The sequence below is a fragment of the Podarcis cretensis genome, assembly GCF_951804945.1.
Source record: "Podarcis cretensis genome assembly, chromosome: 2".
NCBI lineage: Eukaryota > Metazoa > Chordata > Lepidosauria > Squamata > Lacertidae > Podarcis > Podarcis cretensis.
Genome location: NC_137171.1, coordinates 79,204,911 through 79,222,554, shown reverse-complemented (window position 1 = coordinate 79,222,554; position 17,644 = coordinate 79,204,911). Strand labels below are relative to the sequence as shown.

General features: G+C 44.3%; 1 protein-coding gene across 1 annotated transcript in view; it reads right to left on the bottom strand.

Annotated features, from left to right (window-relative positions):
- Positions 1 to 17,644, bottom strand: part of SYN2 (synapsin II) — a 173,397-nt gene that overhangs the window by 33,496 nt on the left and 122,257 nt on the right. Inside the window, exons 6-7 of the mRNA XM_079967296.1 lie at positions 2,485 to 2,547; positions 91 to 233 (exon numbers count right to left, since the gene is read on the bottom strand). Of these exons, the coding sequence (XP_079823422.1) occupies positions 91 to 233; positions 2,485 to 2,547 (206 nt within the window). The remainder of the gene's footprint in view (positions 1 to 90; positions 234 to 2,484; positions 2,548 to 17,644) is intronic.

Sequence of the window (17,644 nt, the reverse complement as noted above, 5' to 3'; positions counted from 1 at the left end):
GAACTTTCATGCAAGGCCATAAAGTCTGGTTGTTACCTGCTTTACAGCTGATGGAACTGAAAATGAAAAAACAACAGAATGTTTGCTCACATGTATGCTTTGTAGTTGTTGCCTATCTTTTGGATCCTGATGTCATATTTGGAGTCTATGTAGGGTTCAGTAGTGGCATAGGTCTGAGTGAGTGCTACGACACTGGCTATATCCTGAAAATCATAGTGGTTGTCTACCTTGACCTGTTATTAGCCATAGATTTATAGCATGGGGAGACAAAAAGAATAAGATTAGAACTGTTAGGTTTACTTATACAGAAAACTCTACTTCTTGAACTTACTTAACAAGTTTATATTATTTTTTGTTAAACATTTCCCCTTAAACTTAGTGAAATCTAACATGCAGATGTACAAAACATATCAAAATTCAGTCCCCACCCGCCATATTTATTCCCAGGACAGAAAATAATGTTTGGAAAATGCCCAGATTTCAGTGGATTCCTTGAAATCAGTTCTGTATATTGCTGTTCATTGTCACCCGCTCAACCCCAACCTTAAATGGTGTCCCTGCAAAGCAAGCATCTTTATATGAGGGACAACCGCACTTTTATACAACAAGGAAATAAGTTGAGACAGAGAATGACATCACTGAACATCCCTACTTATTATTGATTTATTGATTTATATAAATATCTACAACACATTTTCCCTCTAATATGTCTTTATGCAGACAATTAATTTCTAGCAATGCTTTATTGTAAAACTGACCCAGCAGTATCAATGAAGGGTACAGAAGCACATGTTTACAGACAATCTGAAAATACAATAAAAAATTAGGACCTCTCTGTAAGGAAACAAATGGTGGCATTTAGGACAGTTGGCAATGTTTCAAATTCAAGAATAAAATATTTTAAAAACAGAGGAATGGTATGAAAGTAGATTGATTCAAAGAATTATATTATCTTCTTACATCTAAAATTTACATATACAATTTTACATATAAAATATTGACTTCTCCAGCTTACTTTCCCTTCAACAATAGAATACAATGAAGTCTTTCACTATGCACTTTAGTAGATCTCAGCATAGAAGAGATGAGATTTCAAATTCTTTTGTGGAAGATGTTTGGATATAGACTTGAAAACGGAACAAAAGCAAATGTAAAATGCTTGTTCTTCTCTAAATGTTAAACGGTTAGGTTTAGAAGGATGTTTAATCAGTATAGTACACTATCTTAGTTCATCAGAGTATATTCTAATCCAATTAAGTGAGAGAGCTTGGATTTCACTAAATCAGTTAGCTTCTCTTTAAAAGGTTCAACAGACTAGTGCCAAGATCTTTTGTCACTTGTGACGCCACCTCCCATAGTAAATACTTCACTCTGAGGGATGTGTACATATTTGATTGAAGAAGTTGGCCTTTAGAATGGAAAATGCTGAGTAGATAGTGAACGCCAGATGTAAAAATATGATACTGAAAAGTCAGGCTGTGTGGGAGTGGGTGACTAATAAAACGAAGAGAGTAGCTCATGTACTATTTTTAGGGCTTATAATACTCAAATAATAGATTTTACAAAATCAGAAACTTCTCCATCTTTGATTAAAACCTGAGCCAAAGAAGAATTATTGTCCAAGTCCTTTATCACCCACCCACTTCAATCCCAAATACCTACCTTTCTTTTCATTTAAACCACCTGAATAGTATGTCTAGCAGCAGCAAACAGCTGGGGCCAGGGGCGGGGAGAGAAAGTTAGAAAATCTGTCCCTCCCTCCTGTCTTTGGCATCTGGTATGTTGCTTGAGTGGCCCCATCCCCTGGAATTTAGTTTTTTTCAAAGGCTACTACAATATCTGTAGGCTGTGTGGGAGTGTGTGACTAATAAAATGAAGAAAGTAGCTCATGTACTAGTTTTAGGGCATATTTAGGGGCCTTCTGTCCTCTTGCCAGAGAAGGGATGGAGCACGCCCCCCTTTTCCTCTTCCTGAAGCTGTTTGGTGCTGGCTAGACTTCCAGCCAGGTAAGTGGGGTTTAAATGGAAGGGCACAGGAGGTGAAGGACTAGGTAAACAGGATGGAAGATGTAGTGACTGAATGGATGGGAGGGTGTAAGTCCAGTTCATTATAAAACTATTAAAAGGTTAAATAATATAAAGCAGAGGACAAATATCACGGGTGCACAGTATTTCTGGCATAGGTAATTTGTCAATTTTTAGTTAAGAATAGTTCTTACTCTTTGAAGCATCTTTCAATTTGAAAAACACCGACTTTTACAAGAGGATTATATGCTCAGGGGATTTATGCATATGCATAAAATTAAGCAAATACATACGGATGGACTTCTAAGCATGGGTCTCAAAATGGATTTGCATAATTACTGCCCTGAAGTTTTAGATGCTTCCATTATAGAATTTGGTGCCTGCAGTGTTTACATAGCATTTTCTTTAAAAAAAAGTAGTTCCACCATTTCCCCTCAAGATAGATAAATAGCACCTGCACCTTTCCCATGCCCGAATGAGCGTGTCCAATCTTCACAACAACAGGAAATGTTGGCAATGTCAGCTGAGGGCAAGAAAGAAAGAAACACAAGTTTAAAAACGGTTGCTTAATCAATGAACATTTCATTATCAAGGTCATATTTCTCTGTTATAAAGGATTCATTAGAAGGCTTGGCAGATGGGATTCAGCCTGTCTTGAATGTCTGTATATGGCAAATTGGTACAGGCAGGCTGCCCTCATTACTATGGTGCGGGGCTCTCACACTTGCCTTTTGTTTTATATAATGCAAGGAATATATTGTCTTCCAGGCCATAATTTCTCTCTCCTTAACATAAAAGCACCGAGTTCAGATATTTCTTAAAACTTTGTCTCAGACAATTATCTTTTTTTAAAAAAACAGGTTCTTGCTGCAGAATAATAATTTATCCATAAATGTACATGGCCTTCTCTAGCAGAAAGTATAAGAAGGGCCAAGCCATTCCCTGAAAATTAAAGGGATGACATATTTATTTACTTAATGAATTTTTATCTTGTTCTTCAATTAGTAAATTCTTAAGTGGGTAGCAATTATAAAACAAAGCCATCAATCAATTCCCACTTGCAGCAGCCTCCTGAGACCCTGAGAGAGGTCAGAAGACTAGAGCTCCTTCCTTCCATTGTGATGATGGCATTTTCTAGTGCCTGTGGTTAGCTGGGGGTTCTTGGATTGGTGGCCCCTAGCCAGTTCCCAATATTGTTGCTTGCTGTCACACAGCCTGTATGCTATTTCTGTTTTCAAAAGACTTACTTGTTTATATTTTCAATCAACAATTTACTTGCATTCAGGTATGAACTGCATACTTATCCACAAGCAGGAGATACAATTAAACAATTTTATTTATTAGGTTCCACAAAATGCAATCAAAATGGCTGCCATAGCATAACACAACATGGCTGCTGTGGAAGACATGGCAAAACAAAAAATTAGCAACAGCGCAGGCACCCCCTGATTGTGTGCGTTGGCGGAACATGCATAAGCCCACCCCACTGCATTACGCCTCATTCAGCCCTCTTCTGGGGCAATAAAAAAATGGTCCACATGTGCTTTGAATACACACAAAATGGTCCCTGTACAGTCATTGTTTATTTTTTGGCTTCCTGCCTGCAGGTGCCCTCATCTTACCATAGGAATTCACCTATGTCCTGCTGGTCCTGATTGTGTAGATACAGATGTTAAAAGGTGCAAGAGCCCTGCTTTCCCCACTGCTAATGCTAAACCAAAGCATAGGCTGCCATCCTGTACCTTTCTAGCTCGGAATAAGCCCCATTAAACACAAATAAACTTCTGAAATAAGACATATATAGCAATGTAAAAAAAAAGAGACATCACCTTGCCAACAAAGGTCCATATAGTTAAAGCTATGGTTTTCCCAGTAGTGATGTATGGAAGTGAGAGCTGGACCATAAAGAAGGCTGATCATTGAAGAATCAATGCTTTTGAATTATGGTGCTGGAGGAGACTCTTGAGAGTCCCATGGACTGCAAGAAGATCAAATGTATCCATTCTTAAGGAAATCAGCCCTGAGTGCTCACTGGAAGGACATATTGTGAAGCTGAGGCTCCAGTACTTTGGCCACCTCATGAGAAGAGAAGACTCCCTGGAAAAGACCCTGATGTTGGGAAAGATGGAGGGCACAAGGAGAAGGGGACAACAGAGGACGAGATGGTTGGACAGTGTTCTCGAAGCTACCAGCATGAGTTTGACCAAACTGCGGGAGGCAGTGGAAGACAGGAGTGCCTGGCGTGCTCTGGTCCATGGGGTCACGAAGAGTCGGACACGACTAAATGACTAAACAACAACAACAAAGCAATGTAAAGGTAAAGTAAAGGACCCCTGAGAGTTAAGCCCAGTCACGAATGACTCTGGGGTTGTGCTGCTCATCTCGGTTTACTGGCCAAGGGAGCCGACGTTTGTCTGCAGACTATTTTTCTGGGTCATGTGGCCAGCATGACTAAACCGCTTCTGGCGAAACCAGAGCAGTGGACAAAAACGCCGTTTACCTTCCCGACAGAGTGGTACCTATTTATCTACTTGCACTTTGATGTGCTTTTGAACTGCTAGGTTGGCAAGAGCTGGGACCGAGCAACGGGAGCTCACCACATCGCAGGGATTCAAACCGCCGACCTTCCAATCAGCAAGCCCTAGGCTCAGTGGTTTAGACCACAGCGCCACCCGTGTCCCTATATAGCAATGTACTGTCAGCTAATTATACTGGACATTTTTCATGAGGACCTGGACACCAGCTTTGCACAGCAGGAGGCATACCTCCTTTGCAAACTTTTCACATTTGCATTTGCCAATTGGGATGGGGATTTTTTTTAACACCCACCCACCCTTATTCTGTAGTAGCCTTTGCAGACAACGCCCTCTAGGGAGTACCTAATCTCAGAAGAATCCCCCACAGGAAAGAGGCATCCTGGTTGCTAGGAAAAATGGAAGTGCAAAATACGGAGATTCCAAGGACTACTAGAAAATAAAACAGAAACAGGAAAGGTGTACTAAAGGGGAGGGTAAAGCAACAGCTCTTTAGGACTCCAAGGATTCCTCTTGACCGGTGTCCAGATAACTCACTTTATCAGTAGTAGCTCTAATTTCGCACATTGGCTAAAAACACAGACAGGTAGGAGCAGCCAAGCTGGTTTATTTCACAGGAAGGTGCCACATATTTTGCTTGATAACTAGAAGGGCTAGAGACTTACTTTTTTGTAAATGAAAATTCAGACTCCGGGGTACCTGCCCAGGAACACCAATGAAGGCCTTTGCAGATGCTCAGAGTTGGCAACTCCTACATTACAACACTAGCCACATTTTATAGTTTTCTAGCTTGTTGATATAAATATTAATACACCAGCAAAAGAAATTTTTCATAGACTACGTGGTTTTGCATCTGTATATACTACAGAATGATGACAGGGAAGGAATATGCTTGGAAGCCCATGAAGCCAATATAGGTCTAAGAGTCCACAAACAATAAAACAGTAAAAAAAAGAAAGAAACTCCAATGATTAAACTTGTGAAATAGTCTGATTTCCAACTCCATTTGGGCTAATCATTCTTGAACAGTACAGAATGAATTAAACAAATTCACTAGCTGTGTTTTGGTATATCCTGGCAATGCTAAATTTTAAACAAATTTGTTCTTTTCAACAGGAGACAGTCTTGAAATATATCCATGACAGCCAACAATGTCTACTGCATGATCTACCACAACCGGGCACTTAGATCCATATTTCAAACTCTTCACAAAGTAAGCAATGTTATCTCCTACTTGCAAAGCAATGCTGCAAGAAACTTGCTTAAAATTGCCAAGCAGCAACCTGAAAACAACCTTTTCTGATACTTGATTCTGTCAAGTGTTTGATTTGTTGGACTGCTTCACCTTTAAATATTGTATTTAGCACTAAATAAGTTTGTTTCTTCAAATTATTTTTTTCTAAATAACCAGATATCCTCAGCAGATTTATGTCTCATGTGTACTATAAGACTTCTGAATGTCCTTATTTTTGACTTAATTGCATTTTCATCATTTTAATGGTTGTAAACTCTCATTTTATGTCTCTCTAGATAAAGTGTGCTTCCCAACCTATAATTCACATTACAAGGTTATCATCATTAATACGTACTGAGTTAGTGTAAATTACTTTTGTCCTTTATCTGTGAGGTTCACATAGCTGAACAAAGCTGGGAAATATAAAATAAGAGTGAATTTACATGCAGAGGCATGTCTTTATGGAAATCGCACGCCCCCCCCCATTACAATTAAATAAATTGAGGAACTGCAACCTTCCACAGACTCAATAGAACATAGATTTTCTCCCTCTTCCCACACATGGCCAAACACATGTGCAATGTATCATGCCATTAGGAGTAATGGGAGATCTATACACAAATGCCAGGTTTTAGCACATGAACAGCTTTTACTAAGGTGAGAGGGATCCGTAGACAGATATGAGAGGCGCATACAGGCCTCAGTTCCTTCCAATGGCTCAATGGGTGGCATTCACTTATGCATAGTGGGTGGGTTGGTGAATTATAACAGGGTTCTGTTGAGATTATGGGAATTCACTGCATATGGGAAGAGCACCTGTGGGAGACTGGGTTGTATCCTCTGTAAATATTCCCATATTGCAGCTTTTAATTCTACTGTTATTGAAAAACTGCAACTGCAAATTTTGCAAACTGCTTCCCCGCCCCCACTGTCCAAATTGAAAATTGTTCCTGGGGCTCTCATTACTCACCAAGAGGATCACATTAGCATTAACATTAGGTGGAAAGTGTATCACTATGGAATAATAACCAAGGAGCATCCACATGACATTCAATGGTTAGTCTAACAAAGTAACTCAATGAAGACTTCTCAGTAAGTTAAGCCGTCATGAAATAAGAGGCGAGATGCTCTTGTAGACCAGGAACTGGTTAAGCAACAAGAAGCAGAGAGTAGGAATATATGGAGAGAGTGCAATGAAGTTAGAATTTTGCATTGACTTCTGTGGCTCATGGTTGCTGTGATCTTGGAGATGTGGTGGGTGAAAGATATTGTAAACATGTATTACACTGTGCAAAATGAAGGGTGATTGTTAACATGAGAGAACACCTAAAGATTCCTAAATACCAGACTGAAAAGTGTGTTGTCTGAAAGCTGGATTTCTTACAAATGAAAGGCTTTATTGATTATTGTGAAGCACTCCTGTCAAGAAGAAAAATTACGATGAGCTACACCTTAGGACACTTTCACAGCGGGAGTTTGCTCATGTTTGGCATGGAATTAAATGAGCGGAATACCTTCTAAAAATACTTTGGCAGACTGTTTACCTATCCCACATATTCGAAGTCTAACAAGTCTTCTTCAGTGTGCAGCTACAATTTTCAAGGGCAAAGTATTTGAGGGACTTAGGCTGAGATGCTACTCACACTTACCTGGGAGTATGTCCCAGTGAACTCGCTGGGGCTTACTTCCTAACAGAAATGGATGGGATCAGGTTGTTTATCTTGAAATTGCTAAACTCTGCAATGCAACTATTGCAGCATACATAAGAGTTAAACTACGACTGATATCCTGTTACAAAAAGCCTCTGGCTTTTTTGAAAAAAAAAATTTTTTTTTTTTAATGTATTAGCTTGTGTCCGGACAGGGACATTATCTTGTAAACAGGTCAATTATATCCAGTTTTTCTCTGTGTGTGATTGGCACACGAAGGTCAGCACACTCGTTTCCTCAGTCACTATATTCATTGCTATTCTACTACTTACTGTCTGCATCAATGAGCAGAGCCTGGCAGAAAATATCTCAGATGCTGGAGTTTTTTTGTCCCTACCCATAATTACTCTTCCTTTCTCCCCTAATTAGCTTATAGAATTAAACTGCAGTTTGCTTGTACTTTTAATTAGTGTAGAACAAGTAAGAACAGAAAGGGATATAATTGGGGGGCGGGGGGATGGCATATGGTGATGCAAAGGCAAATGGTTATTAGTCTTCATGGTTTTACTTCAAAAATCAACATGGTCCTTTTCATTAAAATAGTCTTCCCAGTAGGAACTATTTCCCATCGCTGTCTAATAACAGCAACCAAAGAATACAGATATTTCCACACCACCCCCAATGGCTTTTATAGCTCATAATCTGCTCTTGAAGACTTAACATCTGTGTGATTTTTAAAATCAGGTAAGACTTTGGTTAAGTGAGCTTTACTCGCTAGTCTGAAAAGCAAGACATGTGAACATAATCATGATATATCTGGGTCCCTCGTATATCAACTCTAATATGCTCTGCTTGATATATCCATCTAAGGAAGTCACAGACCAGCTCTTGTGTTTCAAAGCAAAAACTATCATTCCTTAATCTTTAGATATATCACTGAACAGCATACAAAGGGAAAAGGTCATTGCAAAGGCAATCTTGATGTTAAAAACTTTAAATCAGAAGGCCTGTGTAGATGTGAAGCAGTTGCTAAGGGATGCCCCTACTACAGGAGTGGTCAGACTTATGGCTTGTGCTTTACTATAATCTCAGGTTCTATGTGCAAAAGACATAGTTAGAACTGAAGAACATGGAACAGAATGCCTAGGAAATTTCCAAGACTAGGAAATTATTTTCAGGCCCAGAACTGAAGGAAGATCACAGTCCTTTCACAAATGTTCACTCCGGGTTAGCTATTTTCATTCCAATAGCATAATTTAGTTATAAAAGTCATTTTGTAGCTATTACTCTAAAATAATTGGGAGTCAGAAACCCTTGCAGATCTATTGCAACTCACCCAGAGAATCCTGGGAATCACAAAAATAAACAGTAACCCAAACTGAATAAGAAGTTTATCGGAAAAGTAAATATCTAAGACATGTGTCATGTTACTTCAGCATCTAAATTTTATACGTTGATATTTTTCACTTTAGAATTTCCTGGCTTCAGCATCGTTTTTATTATCCAGGTCTTAACCATAGACAGTTCCATAAGTCAGTGCTAGTGTTAACTTTTGCAGGTGCCCAACTCATGTGTCTAACTATGAGTTGGTGCCCTAGAAGTTATGAGTTATGAGAGTGGTTTAGAACAAGAAGCTGTCATGCTTCTGGGCCTATTTTTACAACAACAATGGTTATGAAACTTTACTCCTCCAGTTTTTAAAATGAAATACATTTTTCTCTGGAGGATTTGTGGCTTGAAGGGAAAGTTTTAAATACTGAGATAATGATATAATCAGTCTTTTTTGAAGGTCAGAAACATTATGGTTATCTGAATGCAACACAAAGTTCATATGCACTATTCTTCTGTTGTAGCTTCCTTATTTGGTTTTTCCATTCAAAGAAAACTAAACAATAGTAAGGAGAGCCAATGATTGGAAAACAATTTCACACTAGTTTCACATTGTGTCATACACATGTATTATAGTTAGGGTTTAGATCCGTGGTTAAAATGGATGTAAATTCAATTTACAGCATATCATGAGAAAATCTAGCTGCGAATTTTAAATATGTGGTTGTTGTTGTTATTATTATTATTATTATTATTATTATTATTATTATTATTATTATTTATATTTATTAGTCACTATAGTCACAAAAGTGATACAAAGTGACTTACAACACAATATAAACAGTAAAACCAATGTCAACAAACCAACTAATAAAAACCTAAAAAATGTATCTATACAAATATGAGTTCCACTTATTTATTAATTAAGCAAGGCTCCAAATGATTTTCCATCTGAAACACAGGCATATTTTTCTCAGAGTTGTGCATCATTATGTATTTAGCAGTCTTGAGGTTCCATAAACAGTTTATAAGCACTAAAAAGATAGCAATAGATGGTCTGGTTCTCAGGCATCTGTATTTTGCTTGTGACAATGACCGCTCCCCACTTAAAACGGGGGGCGCCTTTTGCGTGGACGCGTGCAGTCCTGGATCTGGAGTGGCCCCATCAGCATAGGCTTTGCCTTCCCTCAGGTGGGATACCTGGAGGTCCCCGCCTACCCCAGTGAGTTGTCCAATCCCACCTGGGGGAAGCGTTGCCAGGGAAACCAGGCCAGGTAAGGGGAGGGATTACCTGCCCACACAATTTTTATTCTGCCAGGCCTATGCAAGCAAAGAGGTAGGCTAGGCTGATAGATAGCGAAAAACTAAAGGGCTACCAGTGAGCCTCATGGCTTAGTAGGAATTTGACCCTGGGTTTCCTTACTCCTGTATACACATGAGAACATGGCACATGGTACTTTGTAGTTCATTCTGTTTTTACTAAATAAGAAAACAAACCTATACTTTGGTTCGATATGGCAATAATTATACAATAATATTTTTGTTTAGTTTATAAGGTTTCTTTTTCACCTTATATACTACTGAATTATTAGTTTAACTTAATGTTTATTTAAGTTTAAACTTTGCTGCTGTGGGGAATTTTTATTATGGAGTAGTTTTATTGCTCTTTTCATAGCAGGTTATGGCCAGTTAGATTTAACAGTTAATTGGATTTTTGCAACAAAACATGCTTCATAACATTTGCATAGTACATTTTATGGAAAGAGATACTGAGCATGTTGTGACACCACTTTACTAGGGCATGTCGACTTCCACGGGCAAGATGTTATAAATGTTTTACAGAAACTGCAATGTCATAGGGAAACTGTACTTATTCAAGAGAAAGGGCTCCCCTCGTCAATATTAGGGAATGCCCTTTGTTTTTGGATGAAATGGAAACTAGAAAATGCCCCAACAATAACATGAACAGGCAAGTTTCTTCTTGAACATTTCTATGTTATTTCTGGAACTTCAATATCCACACCACGGCCATCTTATATAGACTGGCTCAGGATTTAATTGGTTCCCTGACAACCATGGAGATGTCTCAACATATCAGGGCCTTACACTCGTGGCGGATCACGCCCTTGATCTGGTCTTACTATATAATAGATTGGGAATGATCTGGGAGTGGGAGGAGTTACAATTACTCCGTCATGGATGGCTTGTTAAAAGGTTAGCTGTGGAATGGTGGTGGGAGTTCCCCTCTGCAAAAACAGGCGACTTTGCAGGATAGTCTGCGCCCTGAAACTGATAGAATCTGAGCGATTCCTGAATGCTCTGAGGGCATTAATAGCTGACCTCACTGATGCTCCTGTTGACTTCCTTGCCTCACTATGGAATGGTAAGATGGGTATTGGCAATCAACACAATCAGACCCTCCAAGTGTCCCTATTTTCCAGGGACATCACTGATTTAGAGAAGCCATCCCAGTTTCTTATTTGATCCTGGAATGTCCCACTTTTCCTTAGGATGTCCCTATTTTCACTGGAGAATGTTAGAGGGTATGGAGTTATCCAACCCCCAAGCCGACTGAAGGCAATCCTGTATAGGGAAGTTTTTCTTCTTCTAATATTTAACGTTTTATTATGTTTTCATATATGCTGGAAGCTGCCCAGAGTGGCTGGGGCAACCCAATAAGATGTGTGTGGGATATAAATAGTAAAATTATCATTATGGAACAGGACGTCCCTATTTTCATTGGATAAATGTTGGAGGGTATGCACAATCCCTCTCAAATGCGATATCCAGCACTGTGGTTCAGCTCCCTGGTTTTCCAGAGAGCTGTGGGTGATGGAACTGGTTGACTGACTACTTGAGCACCAGACGCGAGTATGACTGAGCACAGGAAGGGGAGACAAAGTAAGGGGAGAGGACAAAACTGTAAATTCAGCTGTGTTACAAAAATGAGAGGAACCTTATTTCTTTCATGGTGGAAAAATAACAATAATAATATAATCTTCCCTCCTGGCTAGAAATTTCCTTAATTTCCCTTTGCAAGCCTATTACTCTAAGCCCAGCAGCTCTGATATTGTGGGAACAGGACAGTCATGGCATCTTATATACACTCCTGCCTGTGTCTCCTATGCTGTTCTGTTTCCTGGTTCTTGAGTCCATAAAATGGAGGCAAAACCATGCCAAGGAACCACAGGAAAGTGCATGATATATGCAGCGTACTAGAGCTGCACTTTCTCATACTTTTGACATTGTGGCCCAGTTTGACAGCCTGACCACTGCTTATACAGTTAAATAACAATGCAACCCCCCCCCTTCTGCTTAGAAGTATGTTTTGCACCAAGATTCGCAGCTTGTCAGGCAGCTGTTTGGCAGTAACTGATCCCCTTGTTAATCCGCAGGTAATTATTGTAATGCCAATTGCTACAGGGTAAACTTTACACGGTAAAGAAAGGTAGCTGCTAATTACTCAGGAGTAATTACCCTTCTATGGGACGCAGGTGGCGCTGTGGGTTAAAGCCTCAGTGCCTAGGACTTGCCGATCGAAAGGTCGGCGGTTCGAATCCCTGCGGCGGGGTGCGCTCCCGCTGCTCGGTCCCAGCACCTGCCAACCTAGCAGTTTGAAAGCACCTCCGGGTGCAAGTAGATAAATAGGGACCGCTTACCAGCGGGAAGGTAAACGGCGTTTCCGTGTGCGGCTCTGGCTCGCCAGAGCAGCGATGTCACGCTGGCCACGTGACCTGGAAGTGTCTCCGGACAGCGCTGGCCCCTGGCCTCTTAAGTGAGATGGGCGCACAACCCCAGAGTCTGTCAAGACTGGCCCGTACGGGCAGGGGTACCTTTACCTTTACCTTTAATTACCCTTCTATATAACACTTGTAGATGGCATGCAGTGCTCTATCTAGTCAATCTAGCCTAAGATCACTGTGATCTTAGGTAAACTGCCCAGTAGCCACAGCGGCTGGTGGACATATAATTCTGCTGAGTTCAGCTGAAGGATATAATCATGCCATTAGTCAAGTCAGTTACTAGTTACATTTGTTCCAAAACATATCTCAAACGTATATTGCTTGGTTCTTTCAATCCCTTGGCTCTATAAGAAGCAAAAAAACCCCAAAACTCTGTTTCCCTAGTTTATTCCCTGACCAACACAAAGTGGGGGTGCACATTTCAAAGGAACAGTGTGTTTTGCCATATTGCAGCAGCAGAGAACTTAAAACTTCTTTATGCTTCTTTAGTAAACTGGCCCTTTAACTCTGGTGCTCTACTGCTGAAGTTGAAGCTCACGGCCAGGTTCATGCTGTTTTAGGAAATTAGTTATCTATCCTTCCTACTGTCTTGAGAATTCATTGTTTTCAACCTGCTGATTATTATATTTTTTAATTGTCACAAGCTGCTTGAACTGTGTAAATTAAGATTCCAGTTTCTTAATGTTATGTGGAAAAAACAGAATTTTTATAGAACAACCAAAGCAGTGATAATACACCTCAATCTCCTATGACTCACCAGTCAGTGGTTCTTATGGAGTTCATGCAATATGCTAAATGCTTTCCCACCCCAATATGTCGAACTGCTCTGTAGTTTTCCAAAAAAAGAAAAGAAAAAAGCCCAAACCCTGCCCCTCTCACCCATACACGGCTGCTGCTGCTGCTGCTGCTGCTGCTTGCGTGAGTGTTGGGAGGACCGCTCCCTCTCCTGCCAACTCCATCCGGCCTAGGGGGCGGGGCCTGCACTCACTGCCACAGCATAAGAGGCCTGAGAGAGGCCTCCGGGACACGACTGCTGCTGCTGCTGCTTGCGTGAGTGTTGGGAAGACCGCTCCCTCTCCTGCCAACTCCATCCGGCTTAGGGGGCGGGGCCTGCACTCGCACCCACAGCATAAGAGGCCTGAGAGAGGCTTCCGGGACACGACTGCTGCTGCTGCTTGCGTGAGTGTTGGGAAGACCGCTCCCTCTCCTGCCAACTCCATCCGGCCTAGGGGGCGGGGCCTGCACTCACTGCCACAGCATAAGAGGCCTGAGAGAGGCCTCCGGGACACGACTGCTGCTGCTGCTTGCGTGAGTGTTGGGAAGACCGCTCCCTCTCCTGCCAACTCCATCCGGCCTAGGGGGCGGGGCCTGCACTCACTGCCACAGCATAAGAGGCCTGAGAGAGGCCTCCGGGACACGACTGCTGCTGCTGCTTGCGTGAGTGTTGGGAGGACCGCTCCCTCTCCTGCCAACTCCATCCGGCTTAGGGGGCGGGGCCTGCACTCGCACCCACAGCATAAGAGGCCTGAGAGAGGCTTCCGGGACACAGCTGCTGCTGCTGCTGCTGCTTGCGTGAGTGTTGGGAGGACTGCTCCCTCTCCTGCCAACTCCATCCGGCCTAGGGGGCGGGGCCTGCACTCGCACCCACAGCATAAGAGGCCTGAGGTTTCCGGGACACGGCTGCTGCTGCTTGCGTGAGTGTTGGGAGGACCGCTCCCTCTCCTGCCAACTCCATCCGGCCTAGGGGGCGGGGCCTGCACTCACTGCCACAGCATAAGAGGCCTGAGAGAGGCTTCCGGGACACGACTGCTGCTGCTGCTTGCGTGAGTGTTGGGAAGACCGCTCCCTCTCCTGCCAACTCCATCCGGCCTAGGGGGCGGGGCCTGCACTCACTGCCACAGCATAAGAGGCCTGAGAGAGGCCTCCGGGACACGACTGCTGCTGCTGCTTGCGTGAGTGTTGGGAAGACCGCTCCCTCTCCTGCCAACTCCATCCGGCCTAGGGGGCGGGGCCTGCACTCACTGCCACAGCATAAGAGGCCTGAGAGAGGCCTCCGGGACACGACTGCTGCTGCTGCTTGCGTGAGTGTTGGGAGGACCGCTCCCTCTCCTGCCAACTCCATCCGGCTTAGGGGGCGGGGCCTGCACTCGCACCCACAGCATAAGAGGCCTGAGAGAGGCTTCCGGGACACAGCTGCTGCTGCTGCTGCTGCTTGCGTGAGTGTTGGGAGGACTGCTCCCTCTCCTGCCAACTCCATCCGGCCTAGGGGGCGGGGCCTGCACTCGCACCCACAGCATAAGAGGCCTGAGGTTTCCGGGACACGGCTGCTGCTGCTTGCGTGAGTGTTGGGAGGACCGCTCCCTCTCCTGCCAACTCCATCCGGCCTAGGGGGCGGGGCCTGCACTCACTGCCACAGCATAAGAGGCCTGAGAGAGGCCTCCGGGACACGACTGCTGCTGCTGCTTGCGTGAGTGTTGGGAGGACCGCTCCCTCTCCTGCCAACTCCATCCGGCTTAGGGGGCGGGGCCTGCACTCGCACCCACAGCATAAGAGGCCTGAGAGAGGCTTCCGGGACACAGCTGCTGCTGCTGCTGCTGCTTGCGTGAGTGTTGGGAGGACTGCTCCCTCTCCTGCCAACTCCATCCGGCCTAGGGGGCGGGGCCTGCACTCGCACCCACAGCATAAGAGGCCTGAGGTTTCCGGGACACGGCTGCTGCTGCTTGCGTGAGTGTTGGGAGGACCGCTCCCTCTCCTGCCAACTCCATCCGGCCTAGGGGGCGGGGCCTGCACTCGCACCCACAGCATAAGAGGCCTGAGGTTTCCGGGACACGGCTGCTGCTGCTTGCGTGAGTGTTGGGAGGACCGCTCCCTCTCCTGCCAACTCCATCCGGCCTAGGGGGCGGGGCCTGCACTCACTGCCACAGCATAAGAGGCCTGAGTAGCTACCGGCAGCAATGGACAAAATGGTTTTAAATGTTTTAATCACTTTTAATTTGCAGCACTTTAAATGGTGGTTGTTGTTTTTTATAATATTATATTATTTCATTATTTTATTTTTGCTTGGGGTGGGATAAGCACTGAGTCAGCACTATTGTTCCTTGTGTTGCTTTGTTTTGTTTTGTTTTGTTCTGTTTTGTTTTATTATTATTATTATTCTGTTAAATTATTATATAGTTTGTATTTTGCCTTTTAAGGGGGAGGGTCATGGCTGCCTGGGAGTGGGCCTCAGCCAATAGATTGGGTGGGGCAGGTTCCACAGGGGGAGATGTATTGGGACACCCGATCTCAGTGATCACGGGCAGGAGGAGGAGTTATGCTAAGACCAGACCATGTCATTACCGAGGAGGCAGGTTTAGTCGTTGTTTGAGGACTATCCCTGCCTCCAGGTCTGGTCCTGACCGGAAGGATACAGTAATCAGCAAGGGAAACCCACATGACCTGAAAGTGTTGCTGTGCAATGCCAGGTCAATGATGAATAAAACCACTGCCATCCACGACCTGATTGTGGATGGAGGATTTGACCTGGCATGTGTGACAGAGACCTGGTTGGATGAGGCAGATGGGCCTGTCCTTGCCGCTGCTTGCCCACCAGGTTTCTCTTACGCACAGCAACCCAGGTCATGTGGGCGGGGAGGGGGGGTTGCAGCGATTTTTAGGAAGTCATTAGTCTGCACCAGGCGTCCTATTGGGAAGACCCAGTTTTCTGAGTGCATGTTCTGGAAGTTGGGCAATAGGGGCAGTACAGGATTCCTACTGGTGTACCGACCTCCCCGCTGCACCAAGGATTCCCTGCCCGAGCTGCTTCAGGTCGTGGCGGATATACTCCTGGAGACACCTAGCTTGGTTGTCCTGGGGGATTTTAACATCCATGCCGACACGACCTTACAAGGGGCAGCTCGGGACTTCGTGGAAAGCATGGCCTCCATGGGGCTGTCCCTGAATAAGTCTGGCCCAACTCATAGCCACGGACATGCCTTAGACTTGGTGTTTACCTCTACGGATGTTGGTGATCTGACATTAACTAAAAGCGAAACAAAAGAAGTGCCATGGTCAGATCACTTCCTGGTGCAACTGGACTTCTCCGCAACCCTTCCCCTCCGCAGGGAGGTGGGACCGATTCGGATGGTCCGCCCCCGCCACTTAATGGATCCAATTGGCTTCCAGAGAGTGGTAGGGGATGCTTTATCCCAAGTTGATGGCCTTTCAGCTGATTCCCTGGTGGCACGCTGGAATGCGGAGTTAACCAGGGCTATTGACTGTCTGGCTCCGAAGCGCCCTCTCCGATTGCATGGAGCCCGGACAGCCCCGTGGTTCTCCCCGGAGCTGAGGGTGATGAAACAATCGTTGAGACGGCTAGAGCGCCGGTGGCGGAAAACTCATTCTGAATCAGACCGGACACGGGTTAGAGCTCAACGTCGAGCCTACCAAGTGGCAATGGCGACGGCGAAGAGGGCCTTCTTCGCCGCCTCCATTGCATCTGCAGAAAACAGCAGCAGGAGACTTTTTCAGGTGGTTCGCAGTTTATCGGAACCACCTGTACCACCGGGGCCTGGTAGGGACCCCAAGATCTCCTGCAATGCTTTTGCAAAGTTTTTTGCAGATAAAATCGCTCAGATTCAGAAGGAAGTAGACTCCACAGTGGGAGCAGGGCCAGGGCGGGAGAGTGCTAGAGTTCTGTCTGGTCCTGTTATATGGGATCAATTCCAATCTGTTACCTCCGAGGATGTGGACAGGCTGCTTGGACGAGTGAAACCGACCACCTGTCTTCTTGATCCTTGCCCATCCTGGCTGATAAAAGCGAGCCGGGAAGGGCTGGGCGATGGGCTTTGCGGGGTGGTGAATGCTTCCCTCTGTGAGGGAGCCTTCCCAGACCCGCTGAAAGAGGCGGTCATTAAACCGCTTCTTAAAAAAACATCTTTAGACCCGGCCAATTTGGCCAACTATCGCCCAGTCTCAAATCTTCCATTCTTGGGCAAGGTGATTGAGCGGGTGGTTGCTGAACAACTCCAAGCACGCCTGGAGGAAACGGACCATTTGGATCCCTTCCAATCGGGATTCAGGCCTCACCATGGGACTGAAACTGCCTTGGTCGCGCTGGTTGATGATCTCCGGCGGGCTAGGGACAAAGGTG